The sequence below is a fragment of the Lepidochelys kempii genome, chromosome 1, assembly GCF_965140285.1.
Source record: "Lepidochelys kempii isolate rLepKem1 chromosome 1, rLepKem1.hap1, whole genome shotgun sequence".
In the NCBI taxonomy this organism is placed as follows: Eukaryota; Metazoa; Chordata; order Testudines; family Cheloniidae; genus Lepidochelys; species Lepidochelys kempii.
Genome location: NC_136380.1, coordinates 292,066,834 through 292,094,695, shown reverse-complemented (window position 1 = coordinate 292,094,695; position 27,862 = coordinate 292,066,834). Strand labels below are relative to the sequence as shown.

General features: G+C 41.2%; 1 protein-coding gene and 1 long non-coding RNA gene across 12 annotated transcripts in view; one reads left to right on the top strand and one right to left on the bottom strand.

Moving 5' to 3' along the window:
* Positions 1 to 27,862, top strand: part of MON2 (MON2 regulator of endosome-to-Golgi trafficking) — a 157,517-nt gene that overhangs the window by 85,221 nt on the left and 44,434 nt on the right. For 10 of the 11 annotated variants that reach the window (XM_073327927.2, XM_073327918.2, XM_073327921.2 and 7 more), the window contains 7 exons: positions 883 to 984; positions 3,800 to 3,910; positions 8,014 to 8,189; positions 17,510 to 17,672; positions 18,229 to 18,522; positions 19,659 to 19,857; positions 25,039 to 25,658. In XM_073327927.2, coding sequence (XP_073184028.1) covers positions 883 to 984; positions 3,800 to 3,910; positions 8,014 to 8,189; positions 17,510 to 17,672; positions 18,229 to 18,522; positions 19,659 to 19,857; positions 25,039 to 25,658 — 1,665 coding nt within the window. The remainder of the gene's footprint in view (positions 1 to 882; positions 985 to 3,799; positions 3,911 to 8,013; positions 8,190 to 17,509; positions 17,673 to 18,228; positions 18,523 to 19,658; positions 19,858 to 25,038; positions 25,659 to 27,862) is intronic. The other variant, XM_073327920.2, reaches the window with a different exon arrangement.
* Positions 10,939 to 15,831, bottom strand: LOC140905169 (uncharacterized). Its single transcript, XR_012156775.2, has 3 exons — positions 15,736 to 15,831; positions 13,165 to 13,251; positions 10,939 to 12,414 (listed from the first exon to the last, which is right to left on the bottom strand). It is a non-coding gene; the product is annotated as an uncharacterized LOC140905169 (long non-coding RNA).

Sequence of the window (27,862 nt, the reverse complement as noted above, 5' to 3'; positions counted from 1 at the left end):
TGGTATTGGGTGGTGTGTTGCTTGTTCTCTTGCTTTGGTGGTAGCGTCTTCAGGAGAGAAGTAAATAGAAAAATGAGTAAATGCTTTTTGATTCATTATGTACTAAAATTATAAAACTGGGAGAGGGAACTTCAAAATGCAAAGAAAGGAAATTGAGTTAAAATAGTTTGAATTTAAGATCAACTAAAAATGAGAACAAGGAATCTCACATTAAGGGGAAATAGTAGAGTGCACTCTGCAACATAGTAAAATGGCTGCCACATTATAATTATGTGGTGGTAGTTAATTTTTTTTATAGTTGAGCATAAAATGCTACTGTGTTGTACACAGATCAAATGAATGGGAGATTGATCACATCTCTTCAGGACCTTACAATTTTGATCCTAAATCTAGGATAACAGTAATATGAGCTTTGCGAAATATTTAGATAAAATAATCTGTACTGTTGGCTTTTATTTCTAATTTAAGTCTGTTATGGTGGAACAGAGATCCGATTCTTTTGTTAGTAAAGTGTGTTCAGATTTTCTGTTGGGAAGGATAGCATTAAAATACAATATTATGCCAGAGAGAGAGCTTTGGGAGGGATTTTAATACTCCTGCTACTCAAGCAAACTCAGTGAAAAAAGGAAAAAACTGTTATCAAAAGGGAGTGTTTGTCTCTTTTCCTGTCCTCTTGTGGCTGGTAATAGCATAGAGTTGATGCATCTGTGGAAACCTCCCAGTCCCATTTAACTGCAGTTTGAGGTCTGTGACTTCCATAAATTGTCAAATACAATGACTGTAATGAGTGGGGAAATCTTACCAGTAAATCAAAAGAAGGGGAACATTTCTAAAATTATACTAAGTACTTCTAATCATGTGTTTTAATTCCATTTTACTTAGGAACCATCTCTTTTTGCTGTTGCTAAACTGTTGGAAACGGGACTGGTTAACATGCATAGGATTGAGATTCTGTGGAGACCTCTGACTGGTCACCTCCTAGAGGTAACTAATTTATCTTGTCATAAATACTACTATATATTGCTTTTAGTAAAATCTTGCTAATAGCTATCTTTCTGCAAGGACTTAACTAAAAGGTAAAAAGAAACATCAATATTCTAAATAAAAAGAAAAGGAGTACTTTTGGCACCCTTAGAGACTAACCAATTTATTTGAGCATAAGCTTTCGTGAGCTACGGCTCACTTCATCGGATGAAGTGAGCCGTAGCTCACGAAAGCTTATGCTCAGATAAATTGGTTAGTCTCTAAGGTGCCACAAGTGCTCCTTTTCTTTTTGCGAATACAGACTAACATGGCTGTTACTCTGAAATATTCTAAATGTAACTTTTGATCAGTCTTCTTAATTTTAGCTTGTCTGGCTTCCTGTTTCTAGAATTGGTGTATATCTCATTTACCTTTAAAGCTGTTATTGGAATTTTGTTTATTTTTTTCTCTACACTGTTAAATATCTGCCTTTATACATTTTAAGCATGTTAAGATAAAGCAAAATGATTTTTAGTTTACCATTTTTATATACTACTTCCACTGCAGAGAAGTTTAATTCTGGATTCATGTAGCCTATTGGGTAGTTAATGCTCTCAAAATGAAGTTGAGCACATTTCCCTGAGATATTAAAGCAATAACCACTCTTCTGGGTTGGCTCTCTTCAGCGTAATCTCTGGGATTCAGCTCATCTCCAGAGCCTCTCATCTTCCTCTGTGAGGAAGAATGAGGGTACCTTAGTCTGCAAAGACTTAAGACAAAAGACCCTTTTTCCTACAGGTCAGCTCAGTGTATCAGCCATCTCCTGGGTCTCTTACTTATGTTTTCTTCCAGCAGCTGATCTCTTACAGGCTCTTGCCCATGCAGGACAGCAGTCACAACTTGAAATGAGATGACAAATTTCACTTATAAACAAATGTTCTTTTAAAGTGATGCCTTAATCCTTATTAACCTAAAATTGGGCCTCCAGGATGTTATGAGAAAGATGGATAACATATAGTGAACACCCTGCCAGACTTCCACTGAGGGGGGAAAAAGTCCTTCCTGATCCCAAAAACTGGCAATTTGGTCTAATTTCCCCCTCCACCCAGCATCTGCGAAACATAGTTGGAACTATACTTCAGTGGTATGTGGCAAGGAGAGCAGGAGCAATACTAGCAGGATGGCTGCTGTGTGCCTGGGATGAGAGCCCTGAAAATCCACGGATATCTGCTTTATATCCATGGACCATTTCTGTGAATGTGGAGCCCAGCTGAGAAGCCATGGCAGACCCTCCACCTTCCGGAGCAGGGGGAGCACTGAGAGCAGCCCCGGCTGTATGCTTGCCCCATAGGCTCCCCGCACAGCTGAGGGCAGGTGGAGGGTCTGCGACTCTGCGTGGGCTCCCCACAGCTGCCCACGCAGCTCTCCCCAACCAGGCTCCGGCTGGGGGGATGCCTAGGAGCCTCAGCGTGGCCCCCTGCGTAGAGCCCTGCAAATACGCGGATCTGCAGATAATTTTTGTGGATCGTGGATCGGATGCGGATACACATTTGTGTATCTGTGCCGGGCTCTACGTGGGATGTTTTATATATAGCTGGGGTTAAAGGGCATGAGAGCCACCCTTCAAGCTTGGCTAGTGAGTGGTAGACATGGGTGGTGGAGACACTTCTCCCCACTATCACATCCCCTGAATAGTTGAACCTGCCCTTGCCTTTCTCAATCTTCCCTTGATACAGGCATTGCCTATCCCTGACAGTCTCCTACAGCCCCGTCCCCACTGAGAAGGGGTTGGCACAGCATTGTCTTTACAAGTCACTGAAGGCTCAAAACAGTTGTTTCTTTAGACTGTGACAGATATATCAAGTATGAAAGCATGGAGAACTGCTCATGGTATGTTTGCACAGCTTTGCAGAAGATGGTATGCATTTGTAATATTTTAATTTCTCTGAACTACAAATAGCAATTAATGAACATTTAGAATTGGGCAGTCTTGATGTGAGCTACATCAAGAAACAAAGGCAAGTCAGTTTTGAGAGGCCAGTGAAAATTTAGTGTCTCATTGATTTATGGCATTATACCTATCTTTTTCTCAAGGGTTTGAAAGAAGAATGGAGTGTCGTCTTCACATTATATTTCCTAACATTTGTACAATAATTTTATGGTTATTTAAATGTGTATTTCTATGTATGACAAACCAAACACAGACATACATACACACGCACACGCTGGCTTTTATTGGTTACTTCCATACTGTTACATTCAGGAATTTTTTTTGCTGTACTAAAAAATAGATAGTGAACCTGGGTATTTGTTTCACAACAGCTCAAGGCCAAGTTAAATGAAAATGAGTTACAGGCACACCTTCTAGAGCAGAATTTAGTTCTTTGTGTCAAGCCATTTTTAAGCTACCAATAACTAAATTAGAATTATATGTATTGCCTTTTCACTTAATTTGTGAAACTATATTTTGAACTGCCTTGATTTTCACATTGTTTACTTCTGCCTCTCTCCCTATTGCTTCCTCTTGTTTCCTTATTCAGAAGGTAAGCTTTTCCTACAGATATATTGTTCTTCAGCATTATTAAACTTAGTCTTAACTTTTGAGGCCCTTACCATCTAATTGATTGACAGAAGCAGGTTGTATTGAGAAATACAGGAAAAAATAGTGAAATACAGAGGTTTCAGCTGTTTCTTATTCTTGTAAATTAATATTTGATTAATATAATTATTTTAAAAACACTACATAGTTTATATATCCAGTTTGAATTGTGAAAATTTACAAATCATCTTGGTTTAAATGAATGTAGCTTTAAATAAGGCTATGCTGTATCTTCAGGTCTGCCAGCATCCAAACTCCAGAATGAGAGAATGGGGTGCAGAAGCGTTAACCTCTCTCATTAAAGCAGGGCTGACATTTAACCATGACCCTCCATTATCACAAAATCAGGTAAAGTAAGTTTTTGTGAAATGATGCTTTCCTTTTCTGGAATTCATAATAAACATGAAATCAGAGTCTTTCCTAGAGGTAATTCAACAAACAGGTGGCATTCACAAAGCAGTTTTACTATTGAGTTTATAAGTACTGCAGATGGAACTTTGTGTGTTAGGTACAGAGATCATGCATTCTGATCAGCTACAGCCTTATTCCCGTCACACATGGAGAATAAAGAACGATGTTGCTAACTCACTGTGTTCATATAGTAGAACAAAACATGCGCCACCCTCATGAGTACAAAACAGTTCTAAAATGGTTAGAGGAATATAGAAAATTTTAACAGAAGGCACAGAATTACAAGATAGATTCTTTTGGTGTATAAATTGTATCTTTATCCTTTCTCTCTATAGAAAGCCATTATATGAGAGAGAGAGAGAGAGTGAGTGAGTTAGCTGATTTTTTCCTACACATGCTTTGGCTTTTTCTCTTCAGCTGTTTTTTAAATTTTTTGTCTCTTATTCATTTTTTGGTGTTTAATTTAAAAAAGAATATCCCTTTTCTGTTATCTTACTCTGCCCCTATAATTTTTTTTATTCTTTGGCAATATATATTTTCTGACTTAAATTTTAGGTCTCTTTTTTAGAACTGTAATAAAACTAGGTTCTTTCAAATACTACCTTTTATTTAATACATTTTACTTCAATGCAGATTTCTTTTCCTACTGCTAATTTGATTCTATTTATCCTTTGCATCTTTTAGGCAAGATTTTCTACTTAAATCTGGCCGCTAGGCACTACTCAGTTTAGGAAACAGATTCTTAAAGTGACTGACCAGCTGAGAAAAACCACCGTGGGGGAGGAAACTTTCAGCCAGCGGAAATCTGGCAGAGCTGGTCACATTCACCCTAACCTAGGGAAATTGCCAAAGGCAGGATGCAGCCATGTTACCATGGTCCTTCATTGGTGTATGCTGGAGCTAACACAGACTAGACCACAGAATCAGAGTGCTGCTAGACAGTGGCTGAATGCACTGAGGGAATCAAGTCCTTCACGTGGAGTCAGACCAGCAAGGCCTGAGATAAAAGTTCAGTGTCTTTTGACAGAGGACTAAGTTCTGGTGAGACCTGTAATCTTCTGGTCATTTGATATTTGAAATGGAAAATTATATCACCAGAACAATAGCAACTGTTGAAAGGAGAAATTTTAAGTTCACTCAATGTATATTTGTCTAAAAATTAAAGTAATGCATATGTTGGGCATAGATGGCTATGACATAACAAATGAAACATGGAGGAACGTAAAAGTATTGTTTTTTGTTTCAATTTGATATGGACTGTTCCATTTAGGGTAAAATGTTTTGGAGGTTTTTTTTAATGGGGGGGGGTAGTTTGAGAAATAAAAGCCTTTAGGACTTTGGCATGGAATGTCTCTTTCTGATCCTCTGCCCTTCTCTTTTAAGACCTCCTTTCTCCTTCCCATTGTATTTAAAGTTGACTCAGTAGTCAATATTAACTACTGCTAATCTGTATCACTTTCCTTTTCATTTGAAAAACTGCACTGTGGAAAAAACCATTAATTATGATTTTCGTGGTAAAAAATTAAAGATCTGTCAACCATGAAAAATAAATGAAAGCCTGTATCATCTCATGCCTCTTAATATTATAATAATAATAATACTAATAAAAAAATAATGCTTAGCACTTTTATAAAGATTCATAAGCCCTGCACAAAATAATAGTTAATCTTCAAAACACTTCTGTGAAAGATTACAGTTTAAAGATTCCATCCTCTCAGCATTCATTACATGATTACAAGATTAGCTCTGGGAGTTACCAGGCAAAGAGTTATAGTGAGGTACATCAATCCCCACACGGGGAATTTTCCAATCCTGTAGTGCAAGTGGTACAGTCCACTGGTGTGATCCACTGTCAGTTCCTTTTGGTGTAAAAGGATGAAACATTTACTTATGCACTTTCATATCGGCAAAAATGCGTGATCTCAAAAGTAAAAACCTCCAAACTTTCAAGAGAGGCAGGTGTGTGGTCTATGTGGAGAATAACAGTTCTGTGAGAGAACTTCAAAGGACCAGAATTACAAAGTAACTAATTTTCCCTAGTCTGAAGATACCATCATCACACTGACTGTTGAGGGGAGCAGTGGCTGACCCACTAACACAAATAGAATTTGAATATACCACCTATTCTGTGGGGTGTAAGGATGCATGTATAGAATAATAAAATCATAGAACTGGAAGGGACCTCGAGAGGTCATCTAGTCCAGTCCCCTGAACTCAAGGCAGTACTAAGTATTATCTAGACCACCCCTGACAGATGTTTGTCCAACCTGCTCTTAAAAATCTCCAATGTTGGAAATCCCACAACCTCCATAGGTAATTTATTCCAGTGCTTAACCACTCTGAAAGTTAGGAAGTTTTTCCTAATGTCCAACCTAAACCGCCCTTGCTGCAATTTAAGCCCATTGCTTCTTGTCCTAGTCTCAGAGGTTAAGAAGAACAATTTTTCTCCCTTCTCCTTGTAACAACCTTTTATGTACTTGAAAACTGTTATCATTTCCCCTCTCAGTTTTCTCTTCTCCAGACTAAACAAACCCAGTTTTTTCAATCTTCCCTCATAGGTCATGTTTTCTAGACCTGTAATTATATTTGTTGCTCTTCTCTGGACTTTCTCCAATTTGTCCACATCTTTCCAGTTGAGGCCTAATCAGCACAGAGTAGAGCAGAATTACTTCTTGTGTCTTGCTTACAATGCTCCTGCTAATACATCCCAGAATGATGTTTGCTTTTTTTGCAACAGCATTACACTGTTTGACTCATATTAATCTTGTGATCTTCTATGACCCTCAGATCCCTTTCCGCAGTACTCCTATCTAGGCGGTCATTTCCCATTTTGTATGTGTGCAACTGATTGTTCCTTCCTAAGTGGAGTACTTTGTATTTGTCCTTACTGAATTTCATCCTATATACTTCAGACCATTTCTCCAGTTTGTCCAGATAATTTTGAATTCTAATCCTATCCTCCAAAGCACTTGCAACCCCTCCCAGCTTGGTATTGTCCGCAAACTTTATAAGTGTACTCTCTATGCCATTATATAAATAATTGATGAAGATATTGATGAATAATTGATGAAGATATTGAACAGGATCAGAACCAGAACTGATCCCTGCGGGACCCCGTTTGTTATGCCCTTCCAGCATGACTGTGAACCACTGCTGACTACTCTCTGGGAACGATTGAGTGCTTGCATAGAGGTATATTGTCCTCCAAGGATCCTTGGTTATGGAAGTTCCCAACCAGTTTCACACTGGCGTGAAACTCATGAATGAGACTCTTGTGAAATTGTTGTCCAAGAAGCAAAATTACAAGGAATGTGATTTTTCTTAATCCCAGTTTATAGATGAGTAAACTGAGATAGAGTGGTTAAATGAGTCGCTCAGGGTCACACAATAAGTCATTGCACGAGCTTGAGTTAGAATGTAAGAGTTCCTGATTCTTGGCCATGAGCTCCCAAAACCTGCCAAAGCCCAAGTGTTTGATACTATGTGAAACAAAGACCCAAAAAGGAGGGATAGATGGTATAAAGGTTGAAAGAATCTGGAAAAAAATCTTCAGCTGTATCTTCAATTTAATGACCTAGCATGTCTTCGCAGTTATCAAGATGACAATTCCATTTACACTGCACAAAGTTTCTGTGTAGCTGAAATACATTTGAGTCTAAAAGGGTAACCCTCATAATGGTGAATAGTTGAGAGAGATGCATCTTGATCATCTCTTTGTTCATGTTTGATGCTTATTTTTAAATAATACTTTGCAATCTTTTAATATACTTTTACATTTTCAGAGTTTAAACTTCACCTGCAAGATTTAAAAGTGTCTCCAAATTTGTTGGGAAATATAATATCTTAAGGAGGGAGGGGAAAAAACATTAAAATGATTTTCAAAAGAAGTTAGGTGCCCAGCCTCCCACTGAGGGCTTTTAGGCACTTTTGAAAATCCCACTTTAAAAAATGCAGATTTGTACTGTGTGGCTTCATAAGGATGCATTATAATCTGTTTATTAGTTATTACTCCCCTTGCTGTTTTCTCTATTTATTTTTAGAGGCTGCAGTTGCTTTTGCTAAATCCATTGAAGGAACTGTCAAACATTATTCATCCTGATATCAGGCTCAAACAACTGGAGTGTGTATTACAGATTTTGCAGAGTCAAGGTGACAGTCTGGGACCTGGCTGGCCATTAATCCTCGGTGTCATGGGAGCAATCAGAAGTGATCAAGGGTAAGTGGTTGATATAAACCTGATATAGATAAGAAGAGCAGAGAACTCACCATTTACGAATATTCATAATTTTTTTTAGTTATTTCTGTGTTCTAAATAGCTGGACTCCACCGAAAAGGAGCTTTGCCTAAAGGCACAGATTGTCAGTTTTCTACTGAATTAATCTTTCAAAAGACTGAAAAAATTCACTTGAAAATCTGCAGATCTGTACTGACAATGCCATTAGTATATATGTTATGGAAAGGCTGGGGCTTTGAAAGATGTGTGTGTTAGAGAGGGACTTATGCAGGGTATGTTACTGTTTTATATTACTGTGGAATTAAATACATTTTGATACTAATGGTGAATTTTGACAGTAAAAATACTGATAAATTTTACATTAAACCTGGCAGATTATTAGAGGCAGAATAAACCCATGCCATGCTTTTGTTTGTAATATTTTAGGAGACCAAGTCCCACAAAATAAAATTAAGTGATTCACAAGAGAAATTTGGAGGCCTTTTCCACTAGCTTATGAAAATACATGCAACAATAAAGAAAAAGGCCTGAGATGATTTCCGTTCCTAAATATCTTCATTACAGATGTCCTTCCTTTTATTCTCTCAATCAAGATAGAACTTACTTTATAATATCCCTGCTCTGTATATGCACCCTGTTGGAAGATTAGAAATATTAGCAACTAAACTCAGAAAATGTTTAATGGTTTCTCCCTCTGGGCCATAGAGCAATTGCTACATAGTGTTGATCTTAATTTATTTTAATAATCTCTGTTTAGAAGCCTAAAAAACAAGCAGAGAGGGCAAGAAATAAGCCACACTTTTAATACAGAGAATTTAAGTCAGGTGCTTATTTACTCTTTCTCATAGTGCAAGAGCAAGAGGCTAAAAATTTAAAATCATTAAAAGGAAATACTCTTACAGAATGCATAATTTAACATGCAGAACTCATTTCTTCACAATATCATTCAGATCAAGAACTTAATAGAAAAATATTAGATGTTTAGTTATTCTCATTATTTTTATAAGATAAACTACATAAGAGAAAATATTTGCAAAGGATATAAACCCACATGCTGTAAGGCATAAACCAACCACTGACTGACAGGGATTAGGGGAAAAACCTTCCTTTATAGACAAATTATCCCATAATTGTCCATTATGGGGTTTCTTGTGCATTCTTCTGAAGCATTTAGTATGGGAGCATTGCCATTGCGGGAGACACAAAAATATGTGTTGAAAAATATTACTGATCAGTAATTTGATCCAATGTTGAAATTACAAAAGAAAATTAGTTCTTCTTCGAATGCTTGCTCATGTCCATTCCATTCTAGGTGTGTGCGTGCCCATGTGCACAGTAGTTAGAGATTTTTGCATTAGCAGTATCCGGATGGTCGTGCTGTGCTCATGCATTGGTATATTAGGCGCTGCTGACCCTATACCGTCTCAGTTCCTCCTTACCACTTGGGACAGTTGGTCAGAGCTCCTTGTCTTGCATCGGCAAAGAGCATTAGCAGTTCTTCACAGCCCATTGTGTGTCTTCTTCGTATATGTTTGTGTGTGTATGGGGGTGGGGGGGATGTGAGAAAACCTGGATTTATGCAGGAAATAGCCCAACTTGACTGTCATGCACATTGTGTAAAGAGTTGTCACTTTGGATGGGCTATCACCAGCAGGAGAGTGAATTTGTGTGGGGGGGTGGAGGGTGAGAAAACCTGGATTTGTGCTGGAAATGGCCCACCTGATGATCACTTTAGATAAGCTATTACCAGCAGGACAGTGGGGTGGGAATAGGTATTGTTTCATATTCTCTGTGTATATATAAAGCCTGCTGCAGTTTCCACGATATGCATCTGAGGAAGTGAGCTGTAGCTCACGAAAGCTTATGCTCTAATAAATTGGTTAGTCTCTAAGGTGCCACAAGTACTCCTTTTCTTTCTTCGTATATAGTTTGTAGGTACTTAGTAAGCCATTAAGTTAAATGTTAGGTTAGTTTGTAGGTAGAGTCCCAGCTGGGACTTTGCCCCTGAGCGGGACATGCCCCTTTCTCCCGGCTTCAAACCATGCTTGTCATGCAACAGGCTGATGCCTTGTAGTGACCCCCTTGCCAGCAGTTTGAAGTGGTTAAGGGGGTCCCATAGAAAGGACAAGTGCAGAATCTGTAAGAGCTTTTGCCCCAGAATGCAGAAGGAGTGGGATATCCACTAGTGGGCTCTCCTCATGGAGCCTGCATTTAGTCCTGTATTGGAGCCATCCCACTAGGATCCCACACCACGCACCTCAGCATCGGTGTGGAGCGCACTGCTGACACTGTTTCCCCTCTCCAGTACCGAAGAAGCAGCAAAAGAAGAAGAGCCCCCTGGTACTGGAGGGGAAAGGGGCTTCAGGCAAAGTTCATATGTCAGACCATGTGCCCATCACGGGGGTACCACTGAGGTCAGACCCCCCAAGCTTGGCCCGGGATCTGACTCTCAGGAGCAACAGGGGACCCCAGCTTCTCCTCAGGCCCTCATTGCCCGAAGTGGCCCTGGCAGCTAAAGAGCAAGTTGGCTGACCGGTACTGCAGAGACTGTGCCTGATGCCAGACTTGGTAAGGCCCCAGCACCTAAGGGCAAGCCAATCATGGAACCGGCCCATAGGGCAGTGGTGCACCCTTGGTCCCCAGACCGCAGGTGTAAATTGCCATCTCTGCAGCCTAGGACCCTGGCACCACACTCTCCCCTACGAGACATGGGACACCAGAGTCTAGGCACCAGTCCCCCTACCACCGATACCAGCAAGCTTCCCATGAAAGATCACTGTGGTGCAGGTCACCCTTGCCCAGATGGTCTCCCAGATGTCAGTCCCAACTGGGGCGGGATTGCTCCCTGTCAAGGCACCAGTCTCCATCCCCCCGGTACCGCTTGTCGGGCAGTCACCGATCCTCGCCTCACCGGTTGCCGACCAGTGTCAGCAGACTCAGGCCTTGACAGCTGTGCCCTGGTCACCAGAAGGGCAATGGTCGGACTCAGACCAAGAGTTCAGCCCCCCTCCAAGGAGGGGTAATTCACCACCAAGCCGCAAAGCCGGCGTGGCACCTGCAGAGACGGCATGGCAGCGGGGAAAGTGGCCCGCTCGGTGGCCATACTGGAACCCGTGGGCTGTGTCCGTGATGCTGGTCTCATATTCCCACCATCCTCCTTGGTGGACTTGGACAAACAGCCCCCAGTACTGCAGTCCATGGAGTCGGGGTACGGTACTGAATCTGACATGAAGGCAGCGCATCGAACTGCAGCACCTAAGGAGCCATTCCCAGAGAAGGAAAGGGAACCCGCCCCTCCCCCAGCAGTGCACTTGTCGTTGTCATCTCTAGACAAAACAGTGGCGGGTCCCTCCCAAACGGGTAGGCGCGCCCCACCCTCCCATGGCCTGGGTCACGCTGCCTGTCCACCCAAAGGTCCTTAAGATTGCCAAATCACTGTGGCAGTCCCCATCTTCAATTCTGCCTGCTCCTAAGAAGGTGGAAAAGAAGTATTACCTCCCTTTGAAAGGGTTTGACTATCTGTATGTGCACCCTCCAGCAGCATCACTGATCATGTCTGCCATTAATGAAACGGACAGGCAGGGCCAAGTCAGTGGCACGCCAAAAAACAGACTCCAAGAGACTGATCAAAGCTCTGGCTGGGGTAATTTAGGTGGTGTTGGTCCTGCTTTGAGCTGGGGGCTGGACTAGGTGACCACCTAAGGTCTCTTCCAACCCTAATCTTGTATGGACTTACTTGGCAGAAAGGTTTATTTGGCAAGCCTGCAATTTCGGATGTCTAACAACTAGACCCTGTTAAGCAAGTACAATTTTAACCTGTGGGACTCCCTTAAAAAATTCAAGGAGGCCCTCCCACAGGACCAAGCTCAGGAGTTCACCACTTTAGTGGATGAAGGCACGGTGGTGGCAAGGGGGGCCTGGGATGCTACTGACTCAGTGGCCAGGGTGGTCACCTCTGTGTTGGCCATGAGGTGCAGCTCCTGGTTGCAGTCCTCCAGGTTATCCCAGGAGATGCAGGCCGCTATACAGGACCTCCCATTTGAGGGGAATGGGCTCTTCTCCAAGCTCACGATCTTGAGACTCCATGGCCTTGAAGACTCCCATGCCACCCTCCTCTCCTTGGGCCTTCATACTCCTTAGCAGTCCAGGAAACCATTCTGCCCTCCGCCTTCATGGTCTAGGTGCTCGGGACTCCCCAGCTGAGCACCTACAGGAGAAAGGATAGAGACAAGGGGTCTAAGCGGCGACACACATCATATTCCCATTCATCTTCTCAGCCTGGCCCTTCCAGGAACCAAGGAGGCCAGAGGCAGTCATGTTGAAGTTGTGCTCGAGGATGACACCCTGGTCACCTCCCAGGGTCTACGGTTTCCTCTACTGCCTCTGCCCTTTCTGGTCAGCCTGGTCTCTGCTGACCTTGTACTGTTGGGTGCTCAAAGTAATATTCTCAGGTTACACCCTGCAGTTTATGGCTGACCCTCCTTTCCACCCACCTTTCCCATCCCTCTCCATGGACCCTTCTCACGAGCAACTCCTAGTCCAAGAGACCCTCCTGTGCCTGGGGGCAGTGGAGGAAGTCCCTCGAGACATGAAAGGAAAAGGGGTTTTACTCCCGCTGCTTCCTAATCCCGAAAGCAATAGGGGGCCTCACACCCATTTTGGACTTGCGTCATCTCAACAAGTCTCTCAAAAAGTTGAAGTTTCTCATGGTCTTCCTGGCCTCCATCATCCCCTACCTGGATCCGGGAGACTGGTACACTGCCCTCGACCTGAAGGATGCATATTTCCATTTTCCCAGGGCACAGGTGCTTCCTTCATTTTACGCTGGGCTAATGCCATTTCCAGTTCATGCCATTCATTGCCATTCGGTCTCCCATCAGCCCCAAGAGTGTTCAAGAATTGCATAGCACTAGATGCTGCTTACCTAAGGTGCTGGGGTGTTCAAATTTATCCATACCTTGATGATTGGCAAATAAAGGGTTGGTCTCGGGATCCAGTGCGGCAGCATCTCCATTTTGTTTGTTCCACCTGTCACAACCTGAGGCTGTTAATAAATGAGAAAAAAATCAACCTCAATTCTGCTACAATACATAGAGTTAATTGGAGTGGTACTCAACTCTACTCAGGCCAGAGCCTTCCTCCCCGCGGCTCAGTTCCAAGCCATGGTGGACCTCATCTTATGAATGCAAGACCATCCTCTTACTACTGCTCACATGTGCCTGCACTTATTGAGGCACATGGTGGCCTGCACATATGTGGTTTGCCATGTGCAGCTTCGCCTCAGCCCCTGCAGATATGGCTGGCGTTGGTCTATGTCCCCAACAGACACAGCATGGACCATGTGGCCAGGGTCCTGGACCTCATACTGTCGTCACTCACCTGGTGGCAGAGTCCTGCATTGGTGTTGGTGGGAGTTCCTTTTGCGGCTCTATCCCCATTGGTGACCCTCATCTCTGATGCCTCAGATCTAGGGTGGGAAGCCCACCTGGGCAATGTCAGCATGCAGCATCATTGGTCGAGTCAGGATCACTCCCTACACTTCAACATTAGGGAGCTGAGAGTGGTTCTCCTGGCCTACCAAGCCTTCGTAGTTCACTTAAAAAGCAGGATGGTCCAGGTCCTGATGGACAATACAGCGGCTATGTTCTATATCAAGCAGGGCGGAGCCACACCACCTGACCTTTGCGAGGAAGCCCTCAAGCTCTGGAACTACTGTGTACAACATGGCATCCATCTTGAAGCCTCACACCTCTCCAAGGCCAGGAACACTTTGGCAGATCACCTCAGTAGGACCTTCTTATCTCGCTACGAGTGGTCCCTGCACTCAGAAGTGTTCAGCTCCATCTTCCAGAGGTGGGGGATTCCCCAGGTGGACCTGTTCACATCCAGGCAGAACTGGAAATGCCACGTTTTCCTCTCAATTACGGGGATTGACAGAGGTTCCCCATTGGACGTTTTTCTGCTCCAGTGGTTGGGGGCTCTGTTGTTTGCCTTCCCTCCAGTGCAGCTGATTCACATAGTCCTCATGAAAATCAAGCAGAGCGAAAGTGATCCTCATAGTGCCGTTTGGCCACGCCAGCACTTCATCACACTTCTGGACCGCTCGGTGGCTGCTCTGTTACAGCTGCCGCTCAGGCCAGACCTGCTGTCCCAGAACCACAGCAGTCTTCTGCACCTGAACCTGGTGGCGCTGCACTTGATGGCTTGGCTGCTGCATGGTTAAATGCAGAGGAGCAGGAGTGCTCAGCCACTGTCCAGTAGGTCCTGCTGGGCAGCAGAAAGCCCTCCACCAGAGCAACCTACCTGGCCAAATGGAAGCGATTCGCTTGTTGGACCTCGGATAAAGGTATTCGGCCTGAGTGGCCTTGCTGCAGTTGATCCTGGACTACCTCCTGCATCTAATTGTCCCTTTCAACTATCAAAGTCCACTTGACCGCTATTTCCGCCTTCCATCCACTGCTCGAGGGTAGGTTGGTTTTTGTCCAGGACATGACTGCCAGGTTCCTCAAGGGCCTTGAGCGTCTGTACCCGCACATCAGGGACCCTATTCCACAATGGGACCTGAATCTTGTGCTGTCACGACTCACGGGACGCCCCTTCGAGCCTCTGGCTTCCTGCTCTCTCCTCCTTCTGTCCTGGAAAGTCACATTCCTAGTTGCAATAACATCTGCCTGCTGGGTCTCTGAGATTAGGGCGCTTACCTCAGAACCACTCTACATGGTCTTCTACAAGACAAGATCCAGCTGCAGCCGCACCTGGCTTTTCTACCCAAGGTGGTCTAGCAGTTTCATACAGGCCACGACATTTACTTACCTGTCTTTTTTTCCAAAGCCACATAAGTCAGAGGAGGAGTGTAGATTGCATTCCCTAGATGTCAGAAGAGCGCCAGCCTTCTAAATTGAAGGACCAAGCCAATTCGCAAGTCGTTGCAATTGTTCATTGCAGTGGCCGACAGGATGAAAGATCATTCAGTGTCCATTCAAAGAATTTCTTCTTAGATCACTGCCTGCATTCGCTGCTGCTACAATCAGGCAAAGGTGCCACCTCTGGCAATTGTAACTGCCCATTCAACCAAGGCGTAAGCCTCCTCAGCAGTTTTCCTAGTCTGTCCAGGATATCTGTAGGGCAGCCATCTGATTGTTCATCCACACGTTCTCGTCCCATTATGCACTTACCAGACGTGAAAGTAAGCAGGGAGCCCAGGGCCCTTCAAAGCAGCGCCTAAGCCCCGCTGCCGGAGCCCCAGGGTAGCAGCAGCAGGGTCCCTGCAGTGATTTGAAGGGCCCGGAGCTCCGCAGCGGCCGGAGCCCCGAGCCCTTTAATTCACCCCTGAGGCCCAGGATTCAGCTGCCTCTGCAGCTGGTAGCTCTGGGGTGATTTAAAGGTCCTGGGGCTCCCAGTCACAGCTGGAGCCCTGTGGCCTTTAAATCTTGATTTAAAGGCCCCACCTCTTCCAGTTGAGGCCACGCCCCCCTCAGGACTCAAGTGTAATGTAAGTCCTTTAAGTTACTTTCACCCTGGTACTTACCCAGCAGGCCTGGGAAGATGCTGGCTTCTGTAGAGCAATGTTAGAAGCCACAAGACCGTGAACTCTGAACCCAGCTCCGAGGATACTGTTTGTGAGTCACCTAGAACGGAATTGACATGAGCAAGCACTCGAAGAAGAAAGAACGGTTATCTACCTTTTGTAACTTGTTCTTCGAGATGTGTTGCTCATGTCTGTTCCATTACCCGCCCTCCGACCCCTCAGTCGGAGTTGGAACTGAGAGGGCATAGGATCGTCAGCGCCTAATATACCAACACATGAGCGTGGCACTCAAGGGGATGCTACAGATGACCCTACAGATACTGCTAAGGCAAAAATCTCCGATGACTGTGCATGTGGGTGTACAAACACTTGTAATGGACATGAGCAACACCTCTCGAAGAACAGCAGTTACAAAAGATAGGTAACTGTTTTTTTTCTTACTTGTAGCGCTTGGTAACTGAAAACAAACATTTTATTCACGGGGCTCAGCCATTATAGAACTGATGCACCTCTATTCAGACTACACTCTGGACCTTCTCTGAATTTATGTTCTGGATTGAGCCATAATCCAGAATTATATATAATTCTATAATCCAAGCATGGTGAACTCCGGGTCAAATACTAGGGAAGCTCCAGAGTGAAGCTTGAATACAATAGTATATAACCTACGTATAACCTATGTAGGTTATATGTGCTGTGTGCTACAGAACTCTATTTGATTTACAGTATTTTCACAGTTTACAGTTGAATTTCCAAAGGAACCCTCTGAATATTAAAAGTGGAAATTACAAGATGATTCATTTTCCTTTTCTTAGGAATCCTGTACCAGTCTCTGCCATAAGACAGTTACACACACAATTAGCAATTTCAGATGTCTTTTTACTGGATAACACTCCAAAGATAAACCATTACAGCACAGCAGTTACATCATACCCTAGCTAGACTAACATCACTAATTAGAGAGTTATTTTCCTTTAAAATGAAGCATATAACACTGGCCTAAACCCTAAAATATATTTCTATTCAAACCTCTCAGAAAATACAGTCATCAGGACTTCTGACAATCAGAGAAAATCTTCTTTCATGTAGCCTCACCATAGGCATAGTGACAATTAGATAAAATAGTTGTACCACATAACCAGTTGTTTCAGCATCCACAAAACGGAGTGCACACACAACTTTTCACTGTAAAATGAAAAGAAAAGTGAAGAAAGGGGGGTTAGTGTTAGACACGCTTTCCTGCTACATCCAGTTGCTTAGCTGCATCCTGCCATTCCTCCTTGGTTTGTTCCTTTCCTGCCACTTTCTGCAGGCCAGTTCAGTCTTGCCACCTAATTTAGGGTTTATTTTGCCAAGGATAAAGATGTATTATAGCATGTTAGCTAGCATGTTCTAGCTGACAAGTTCTAAAACTCCAGTTAGACAAGCAAGTTGTACCTCAGCATGTGAAAGCTGGCAGAGTTGGGGGAGCCTGTGCTTCAGTTGGTTTAACAAACGTGCTAAAGTACAACTTGCCTTCTCTGCATTAGAATTTAGAATGTGCTAGCTAACACATTCTTAAGAACAGCAAAACAAAAGTCCACACAAAACCCACAAACATCTTTTTTCCCCAGTTGGGACAAATCCTAGATGTATTTCAAATTTTGCTTGACTCTAGAGCAAGTGTGTAAATCTGATTATCCTTCTATAGTAATGTTGCATCCTGGTGCATAACAATAGAATGATTTGTACCCTCTTAAAAAAATAACATGTACCTTATTTCAATTTCCTCAAGGGAGTCCTTAATACGGACTGCATTCCAGTGTCTTCAGTTGGTTGTGACAGACTTCCTACCAACAATGCCATGCACTTGCCTACAAATAGTTGTTGAAGTTGCAGGAAGCTTTGGACTTCACAATCAAGAACTAAACATTAGCCTAACATCAATTGGTTTGCTGGTGAGTTTCATTTGCATTCATAATGGGGATTAGTGTGGCTTTTATTTAATTAATTTTGTTAATGCTAGTTAATGCCTAGACTGTTATCCCGATAAAAGCCAGAAACTGCATGTCATTCTCTCATAAAACTCCCACTGAAGTCAATGTAAATGTAGTGATAAGAATTTATCTTTAAGTAAATTATTATTGTAACAAGCATGATTATGTAAAATGAATGGAGTTGCAGAGATATTATGATTATCAACATTTTTAGTAGAAACATTATAGATTTTAATAATCCTTTTCTGATATTTCAGTTTGTATATTCAGTTTGAGAGCCTAAAAACTGAAGCCTGGAAATAAATATAGTTCTTGATATTCTGTTTTTAAGAATAATTAAATGTAATCCTTCTCTAATCAGTAGAGCTAAGAGTTGCTTAGGACATTTTTGCAGTACACTTTAAAATGGGAAAATTAGAAACACTTTGTTCCTTCACAATCAGAGTAATTATCAATGTGTATTTAAATATTTATTTTTCCATACATAAAATGTGTTCCTAAATTTTTTTGTTTGTAGTGGAATATTTCAGATTATTTCTTCCAAAGAGGTGAAACCATTGAAAAAGAGCTGAACAAAGAGGAAGCAGTATTGCAGAAGCAGGCAGAAGAGAAAGGAGTGTTTTTAAACCGTCCTTTCCACCCAGCACCACCATTTGACTGCCTTTGGCTCTGTCTCTATGCCAAGCTGGGGGAACTGTGTGTAGATCCACGACCTGCAGTTAGAAAGAGTGCTGGACAGACATTGTTTTCTACAATTGGTGCCCATGGAACTTTACTTCAACATTCAACATGGCACACAGTTATATGGAAGGTACTGAGTAAAAAGCTGCTGTAGAATACAGCATCCACATTTTGGTAGTCTCAGTCTCTTACACGTTCTTATTGTAATACCAGTTTTAATTCTTATACGATTTTAAAAGATAATATATAATTTACACACACAAAGTAGCTAGCAACTATTTTATCTTAAACTTTTTTAAAGCTTCCAGTTGGTATCTTTTTCCTTCTGTGCTGCCCCTAGGCTAGCTTATCACCATTTTTACATCATCTTGATTTTTTTTTTCCTTCCACACAAATGTGCTCATGAAATTGACACCAGTATTTCAGTTTGTGTCCTCTGGTCTTGGACTGTTGTTTTGCTCATTCTTACTCTCTCCACACAGGTAGATGCATGATTCCTTTGCATAAAATTTTGGTGCCCTTTGTGAGAGCAGCATGGCCAGCAAAGACCCAGTCTTCCTTCTACCTCAGATAGAAAGGAAGACATGGATCTTGTTTCTACTTGAAAAAATTAAAGCAACTTCCTTTTCTCCGGAGAAGAGCACATGGAAAAAAGTAATTCCTTATCCATGTGACTGGGCTGATCTAATAGAAGGCTTAGCTTTTCTGCCACTTCTGTTTCTGGCCCTCTTCAGCCAATCAAGCCTATGTGTGAAAATCCCTTTGACCTAGAACCTGGGCAGACTGCTTGTGCCCCGTAGGACTCATGTTCCACTATGATCATACCTAGCTTGATTCTGCTGTCACACATGCCATCTGCGTGGCACTTCAGACCTATTGATCTCTGGGCATCAGCCAATCTAAAGGAGAGACAAATGCACATACCTACTAAAGAGGCACTTCATAGGTTTCTCAGATTTTCTCTGGGAAAGAGCATTGTCAGTGTGTTGGTCTTTTATTAGCACTAAGGATATTCTCAAAGTTTCTGATCATGATGATAGTAGCCCTTCATCATCTCAAGATCCACGTGTCAACTTATGTGATCAGCTGGCTGATTCAGGTACCCGCACCTCCACAGGTGCGAAGAAGGCTGGGTGAAATAGGGTGCTTTCTGGGACTTGACATGGAAAGGGGGAAAATGTGTGCAATTTTATTTCCTTGTTACATTTACATAAGTTGAAATATGTGACTTAAATAATCAATGCATCCTTTTTCTGAATATCGTAGGTTCTGTTTCACCTGTTGGATAGGGTTAGAGAGTCTTCCACGACAGCTGACAAAGAGAAGATTGAGTCAGGAGGAGGCAATATTCTCATTCATCATTCAAGGGATACAGCAGAGAAACAATGGGCTGAGACATGGGTATTAACATTGGCAGGAGTAGCGAGAATATTCAACACTAGGAGATACTTACTACAACCTTTAGGTAGGTTAATGTTTGGAAAGTGGGGTTTTTTTACTAATAAAACTTGGTCAGACAGTTTCAGTGCTGGCAGTTGGCACACTAGATCCCAGTTCTGTCAAATGTAGCAATTAAAATATTTAATATTATTGCCAGATGTTGTAATACAACTTTTAATTTGTTTTGTGATAAGTTTTTTTCAGTTAGATCATTGGCAAAGTATTTAATCTGTTTAATATGTATTCTATAGTATCTGCTTTGAAATGTAACTATGGTGAGCCTGTAATCCCAGGTGCTCAGAATTAGAATTCTTAAATTCCAAGTGCAGCTACATTTGATGTTAATTCTGTTATTCCTCACTCCAGGTGTCAAATATTTGTTAAAAACATAATTTTGTAAACATTTCTTGAATCATTGCCAAAAATGCTGCTGTTTCACTGAAGGGTTAAAATCCATTGCTAATGTAATAACCTGATATATGGATTTGTGTACAGGCTCAAAGTCCAGAGTTTGGTCAAGAGGTCAGAGAGCTAGCAATAGCTAAGAGAAAGCAAAATAACCAAAGATAACCTTGCTTTTGCTAAAATATGCCTGGTCAGCAAAACGCCAAATGTTGGGGCAATAATTGTGTCTTATTCAAAGTTGCAAATAGAACAAAGAAGCCCTGTTTCTGTTGTAATAGTTTCTTCTGTAGGGAGATGTTCTTCCCACGCATCCAACCTTGAGTTTATAAAAGGTTCAAGCATGTCAGTATAAGATATGGCCTCCTCCCACCTCCCTTTCCCAGGGACCAATGCCTGCCTTAAAACACAAATAAGCAACTTAAAAGACAATCTTTATTGCCATATACTTTCACTGTTTCTTTGCTTTTACCCCTAGATATGTATCGGTTAGACAATCAAAGGAGCTACTTCATTCCTATGCACCCTAAATCAAAATTCAATATATATTTTATACTAATACCATTTATTAAAGTAATAATTAAATGCTAAATGTTAATTTGTTAACTTGAGACCATGAGCAGAGACATTATGTAACCTTTTAACCATTGGCTACTGTGCTATCATGTCTTGCAGCTAAACCTATCCGGGGATATAGGACTGCCTACCCTGCCACTTTCCCCTGCCCATAAAAAATCCATATATTCCATTGTAATCAATTAATTAACAGTGTCTCTGAGCCTAATAAGCAAGGTAACAGTCAGCGCTGTACGTAATAAACTCCTGTGCTTAACCTCTACACGGTGTAAATTTATGTCCTTCATTCCCCTCAGTTTGCTGAGAGAGAATTTCTAACACCAGAAACATGTTCTGTTGTCTCAAACTATTAACAGGCCGTGATATTTTAACATTTATATATAGCTTTCTTCTGTCCTATTTTCCGCTGTTGACTTCTAAGCTGTATTCTTGTAACGTTTCCTAAATCCTTCATGTGAGCATCTGAGTGAACTAATTAATGGAGGGGAAAAATTGGGGGTCTTGGGGATCCACTAGCACAGTCAATGATGTACATAATTTTAAAAAAGGAACAAGGGAAATTTATTAGGGGGGAAAATTTGACTTATTTTGAAGTGGAAGAAATTGAAGATTACACTCTCTTTCAAGTGATTCTTCTTCCTCTTTACCCATCCACTTTCCCTCTAAGGACGTGTTATTTTTAGTTCAAATTATTTATTTGATTCACTAGCTGAAATTAATACTGGTAAATCCATCGGTTCTTTTTCCTTCTAAATCTTTCCTTTTCTCTCCCCTCATCATTCTTTTTGTCTCTTCTCTTACGTTATTTGCTATTCTCCCTTTTTTTTACACTCCCATCTCTTCTCTTCTGCTTTTCTCACCCTCTTTCTTTTCACTCTGCTTCTTTACCCTCCTTTCAGAGTAGCAGCCGTGTTAGTCTGTATCCGTAAAAAGAAAAGGAGTACTTGTGGCACCTTAGAGACTAACACATTTATTAGAGCATAAGCTTTCGTGAGCTGTAGCTGTAGCTCACGAAAGCTTACGCTCTAATAAATGTGTTAGTCTCTAAGGTGCCACAAGTACTTCATTTCTTTTCACCCTCCTTGTAGCTCTCTCTTACTTATTCTCCTCTCCCTTTTTATAACAACTCACCATTTGGGAATTTGCAAAGTTATTAGCTATATAAAGTAGGATTAATTAGCAAGTGCTGACACTGCTTAAACTGTACAAACATGTATAACATAAATGAGCTTAGAATCTAACATAGACAAAATGTTTCAGTTGAGTTAGGCTTGTATGCATACCGGGGTTCTAGGTTAACAAATTGCAAAAGTACCTTGAACGTCATTTTCTAAGTACTCTAAAGTGTGAAATGGCATTTCTTAAATACATTCAAAATGGAAAAATGATAGATTTAAGGAAGTATATAGTTGGTAAAAGGTAATTTCAAGCTGTGTTGATGAATTTTTGCTGTCTACTTGGTCACATTGCCATGACAGATTATGAGAAAAGGTGAAAGAAAAGCAAATGAATATTTGATCTGCTTATGTTTCCTTTTAATTAATTTTAATTGAATGTACAGGCTTTGACTACATGTGATTATCCTGCAGATTCTGATATAGTAGAAATAGTCATTTGAATACATGTGATGAAATAGGGGTACTATGAGGTGTGACGTTTTCATGATTCTTTTCTAGTCGTGGATTTAAACTACCTAAAACCAGATTTAAGGTTGCATACATACTAGTGATATATGAGTAAAAACATTGCAGGAATGTTGTAATTAAAACAACCTCAAACATTACAAACACTGAAAATTCAGAGTGAAGGTTAAATTTAACAGAAATGCATACATGTTAAGCAGTGGAAAGGCACAGTTAAGGAACCCAAACAAACTTCACTTCCTCCTGTAGTGACAAAAATAGAAAATCTTAATGTGTCCTTAAAAGTCAGTTTACTCTAGTCTGGGACTACAAATAGTATTATGCGCTACCAGAATTGTCTTATTGGGTTACTGAATGGTGTCACTACAGGTTGGAATTGAAGTTGTTTAGATACCTTAAATGTGTGTTTAACCCACTCTCCTGCCCCTTACTTTCCATTATGCACACCATCCCACTTTTCTCCTATGCTTTTCCCCCGAATTTCATTGCACATCGCCTCATGTGTTTTTACTTCTGATCCTTCCTGCTGAATAGATCTGATGAAATGTGTAGTTTTTTAAAAGAAATGTGTAGGATTAAGAGTTATTGTGTCATTATTGTTCATGACAGAGTTTCTTCATTTAGCTATGAAGCTATGATACGTTTTGAAGAGGATGCTAAATTTCTTCAAAGATCAATTTTTTAATTAATTCAAGCAGATTAACTAATTTACTTGTAAATTCCCAGCAAATTCATTTTGTACTAAAAAATTGAATGCTGCAATTTTGAGGAGGGTACACAGTTTCTTCATTACAAAGTGATTGCAACCCTTCTTTAATGCAAATTCAACCTTAACTGTGGAACTGTGAATAGAACTTCCATAATAAATACTTCGGCTTTTTCATGCCAAGAATTTTTGGGAAAGGTCGTAGTAACAATGACCCAATACAGGGAAGTGGAGTTATGGCCATGTTCTGTAGTAGCCACTTATTTAAACTTTACAGGAAAAGGCCTCTACATTTAGCTTTCCTTTGAAGACGCTTCATAACCTCTTGGATATGTACTTACTCCTCCCTTTACTCATCTTGTATTAAAATTCTTATTTTAATTTGATCTTGTTAGGTTTCTTTCATGTGTTTTCACACTAGTTTTAGGTGAGGTACCTTGCTGCCACATAAATTCTTACCTAGTTGATATAGACTGGCATTTTCAAATGAGCCAAAGGAAGCTAGGCACCCAACTTTGAATCTTTTGAAAATTCCTTTCTGGTGTCTACAGGCCTCCACTCTGTGGCCACTATTCTTGTACTCTGTCTCTGTGAAGTCTGGCTTCTGCTTTCTTGCATTCTAGTAGCTCTGTGCCATAGGAGAATTGGTCTAGAGCACCCTGGCCTCATTTCCCTGCTGCATAAAGAATTGAAACAAGTGAGTTACCACAGAAAACTGGAAATGGAAGACTACATGCCATGTTTAACAGCAGAATAATTCTCTCAGTATATTCATTAGCAACCCCCCATTCCCCAATCTTCCCATAGTTCCTATTTCATTTACTAAATTAAGTTTTGTGTAACTAATATATTCAAAGTTTTGTTAATCCAATACACCATTTTAGGTATTTCCAATTTAGTGACTGTACTTCTAATTGATATAATTAACTTAGAGAGTAGTGCCTATCTCTCTTAAATAACTCCCTCAATATCTGGCTACTATACAATGTACCCATGACTTCGTGAATGTATAATTGTCATGGAATTTTGTATCATCAAGAGAACCATGAGAGCATATTAAATGGCTAGGGATCTGACCCTGCGACCTTTATATATATCTAACTCCTGGTGAAATTAACAGGCATCTGGGCTTCAGCTTGTTGTCTGCAGGGGTCAGAAAGGAATTTTTCCCCCCCCGATGCACAGTTGGCCAGATGCATTGTGTGTGTGTGTGAGTGGGGGCGAGGGGTGTTCTGGCTTTCTCTGAAGCATCAGAGATTGGCCAGAGCTGGAGACAGGACACTGAGTGGAGTGGACCAGTACTCTGAGGTAGTACAAAGAATCCTATTTCATAGATGCCTGGCTGGTATATCTTCCTCACATTCTCGGGGCCAAACTGATCACAAGTTTTTGAGTTGGGATGGAATTTTCCTCCAGGTCAGACTGGTAAGGACCTTGAAGTTTATTCAGCTTTCCTCTGCAGCATGGGGTGTGGATTGCCTGCTGCAATAATATGTACATATCTCAACTGTACATATAACCAATAAAGATGCTTTTACTATGTTCTTAACCAATTGAGTTAATATCTTAGTGCAAGCTGATAAATTATTTGCTGTGAGAATGATATAGATATAAATAGGTAGTACTATAGCAAATGAAACAATAAATTCACATTACTGTGGCCCTTTTGGGTAATATTGATTGCTAATTTGGCTCCAGAACCACGGAGGTCGAAGTGTCACTGGTATATACAATGATATAATTCTCTATAATGTGTGTGCATCATTTTTGTTCACAAACTGATTCTTTCTTTGAAAGCAGGTACCTTCCCCCTCCAACTCCTATGAAATGAAGGGGCAAAAAAAAAGTCTTAAACTGATTCAGCTTTTTTTTTAAATAGGAGATTTTTCCAAAGCCTGGGATGTTCTTCTTGATCACATCCAGTCTGCAGCACTCAGCAAAAACAGTGAAGTTTCCTTGGCTGCTCTGAAAAGTTTTCAGGAAATTTTACAAATTGTCTCTCCTGTCCGAGACTCAGAGAAACCTGATACACCACCTGCTATTAATGTGCCTGCCCTCTTAGGGGCAATGACTGCTACTGGTCTGGGCAGATCATTCCTGAGAACTGACTCTATAGGAGAAAGAATTGGAAGATACAATGAATCCGAGCCACCTGTAATAGATGAGATTGAAGATTTAAATCTTTGGTGGGCTGCCTGGAACACCTGGTATAGGATTGGCTCAGAAAGTACAAAGCCTCCAATTACTTGTGAGAAATTGACTTTCATACCCAGCCAACCTTTTCTCACAGCTTTAATTCAGATATTCCCAGCTCTCTACCAACACATCAGAACTGGTTTCAGCATGGATGATCTCCAAAAGCTCGGTGTCATTTTACATGGTGCTGTTTCAGTTCCAATCAGTTCTGATGCCTCCCCTTTCATCCTGCCATCTTATACTGAAGCAGTTTTGACAAGTTTGCAGGAAGCAGTGCTTACAGCTTTAGATGTCTTACAAAAGGTAATAATACAGCTTTAGATGTCCTTTGAAAGGTAAACCATACTATGTATTGGTTCTTTTGCTTTGCCACCTGCACTGTGTTGAGTTAAATTAACCTTAGTTGCCTAGTTACTTCTGGGTTTGTAATGTACTATTCTTATGTAAAAGATAATTTTGCTCCTTTTGAAGAACAATCAGAACCAGAAGCTCACCTTGTCTCCTGTCCCTACTCTAGGCTTCTTGCCATTCAGCAGCTGTATATTGACATGGTGTAATCTTTAATACAGTCTCTTCTGAATCATTACAAAAATACTTAATATTCAGTGCTGTATTTTCAAGAATTTGCTTGCTTGACTGTTAAGTTTTAGCACTGTTGTTAATGGTCTGAAAATGGAGTGGAGGCAATACACTCAGCCTCTGTGGGGGCAGCTTTTTTTACATTGTTCACTCCAGCAAAGTCTGGAAGGATGGTGATCCTAATTTAAGGACTTGCAGTTGTGTAAAGTGGAGGGGAAAAAAGCATCAGCTTTCTCTTCCTCTTCTCCTCCCTCTTCAAAAATCTGCTCTGTCATAAAAATAGTAGCGCTTTGCTGCAGAAATTCTTATCAGAGACCTAGTCCCTGAAGAGCACCATTCATTTAAGTGAATTTCTGTAATAGAGCTAAAACACAAGGCGGCAGATAAGGGTGATCTGTATGTTCAGATCTCACAACTATTTTGTGAAGGAAACAATCTATTGATTAAATTAGTTATATCCAGTAGCCTTGATTTCTTTTAAAATTTATCAGATTAGATCTCGTTGCTCATACCTTTTACATTGAAACCACCTGTCAGCATTTGTTCTTAATGTGCTGCAAAATGAGAGCTATGTTTAAAAAGTAGAAGGCATTGGCAGAAATGAAATAACCCTCCAGGAACTTTCCTGCATTTTAAAAGAAATATTCTGGGTGGAGGAAAACAGCAAACTGCTGTACTTCATCCTAGCAGGTTTCAGAGTAACAGCCGTGTTAGTCTGTATTCACAAAAAGAAAAGGAGTACTTGTGGCACCTTAGAGACTAACCAATTTATTTGAGCATAAGCTTTCGTGAGCTACAGCTCACTTCATCGGATGCACGGATGCATCTGAGGAAGTGAGCTGTAGCTCACGAAAGCTTATGCTCTAATAAATTGGTTAGTCTCTAAGGTGCCACAAGTCCTCCTTTTCTTTTAGCTTATCTAAAGTGATGATTATCATACACATTGTAAGGAGAGTGAAGTTGGGCCATTTCCAGCACAAATCCAGGTTTTCTCACCCTCCGCTCCCCCCCCCCGCCCCACACACACACAAACTCCTTCTCCTGCTGGTAATAGCCCATCCAAAGTGACCACTCTCTTTACAATGTGTATGATAATCAAGGTGGGCCATTTCCAGCACAAATCCAGATTTTCTAACCCCCCCCCCCATTTTTTTTTTTTCTTCAAAAACCACACACACAAACTCACAGCAGGAGAGTGAGTTTGGGTGGGGGGTGAGAAAACCTGGATTTGTGCTGGAAATGGCCCACCTTGATTTTCATACACATTATAAGGAGAGTGTCACTTTGGATAAGCTATTACCAGCAGGAGAGTGAGTTTGTGTGTGTGGTTTTTGAAAAAAAAAAAAAAAAAGGTGGGGGGGGTGAGAGAACCTGGATTTGTGCTAGAAATGGCCCACCTTGATTATCACACACATTGTAAGGAGAGTGATCACTTTAGATAAGCTATTACCAGCAGGAGAGTGGGGTGGGAGGAGGTATTGTTTCATGGTCTCTGTGTATATAATGTCTTTCCACAGTATGCATCCGATGAAGTGAGCTGTAGCTCACGAAAGGTTATGCTCAAATAAATTGGTTAGTCTCTAAGGTGCCACAAGTACTCCTTTTCTTTTTTCATCCTAGCAATGCACCTTTTTTCTTTTTAGAACTGCAAAAATATTCCTTTGCAAAAGTAACTGTCCACATATTCGTTCATATTTTCTCTCTCATATTACTAAGGTTACAGAGTGAAGCACTCAAATGTTAGGAAAAGCCAGAATTAAGGCCTAACTTCTGAGTACTTCACTGTCAACCTTAATAATGTTCTTTACACACACAAAGCTACATTACATTTTCTAGGTTTTAAAAAAGCAAACTGAAAAAACATGGTGGTATATAGACACGCACGTGTTTCGTCAGCAGAGTTGGACCCTTTAGACCCACCAAACAGT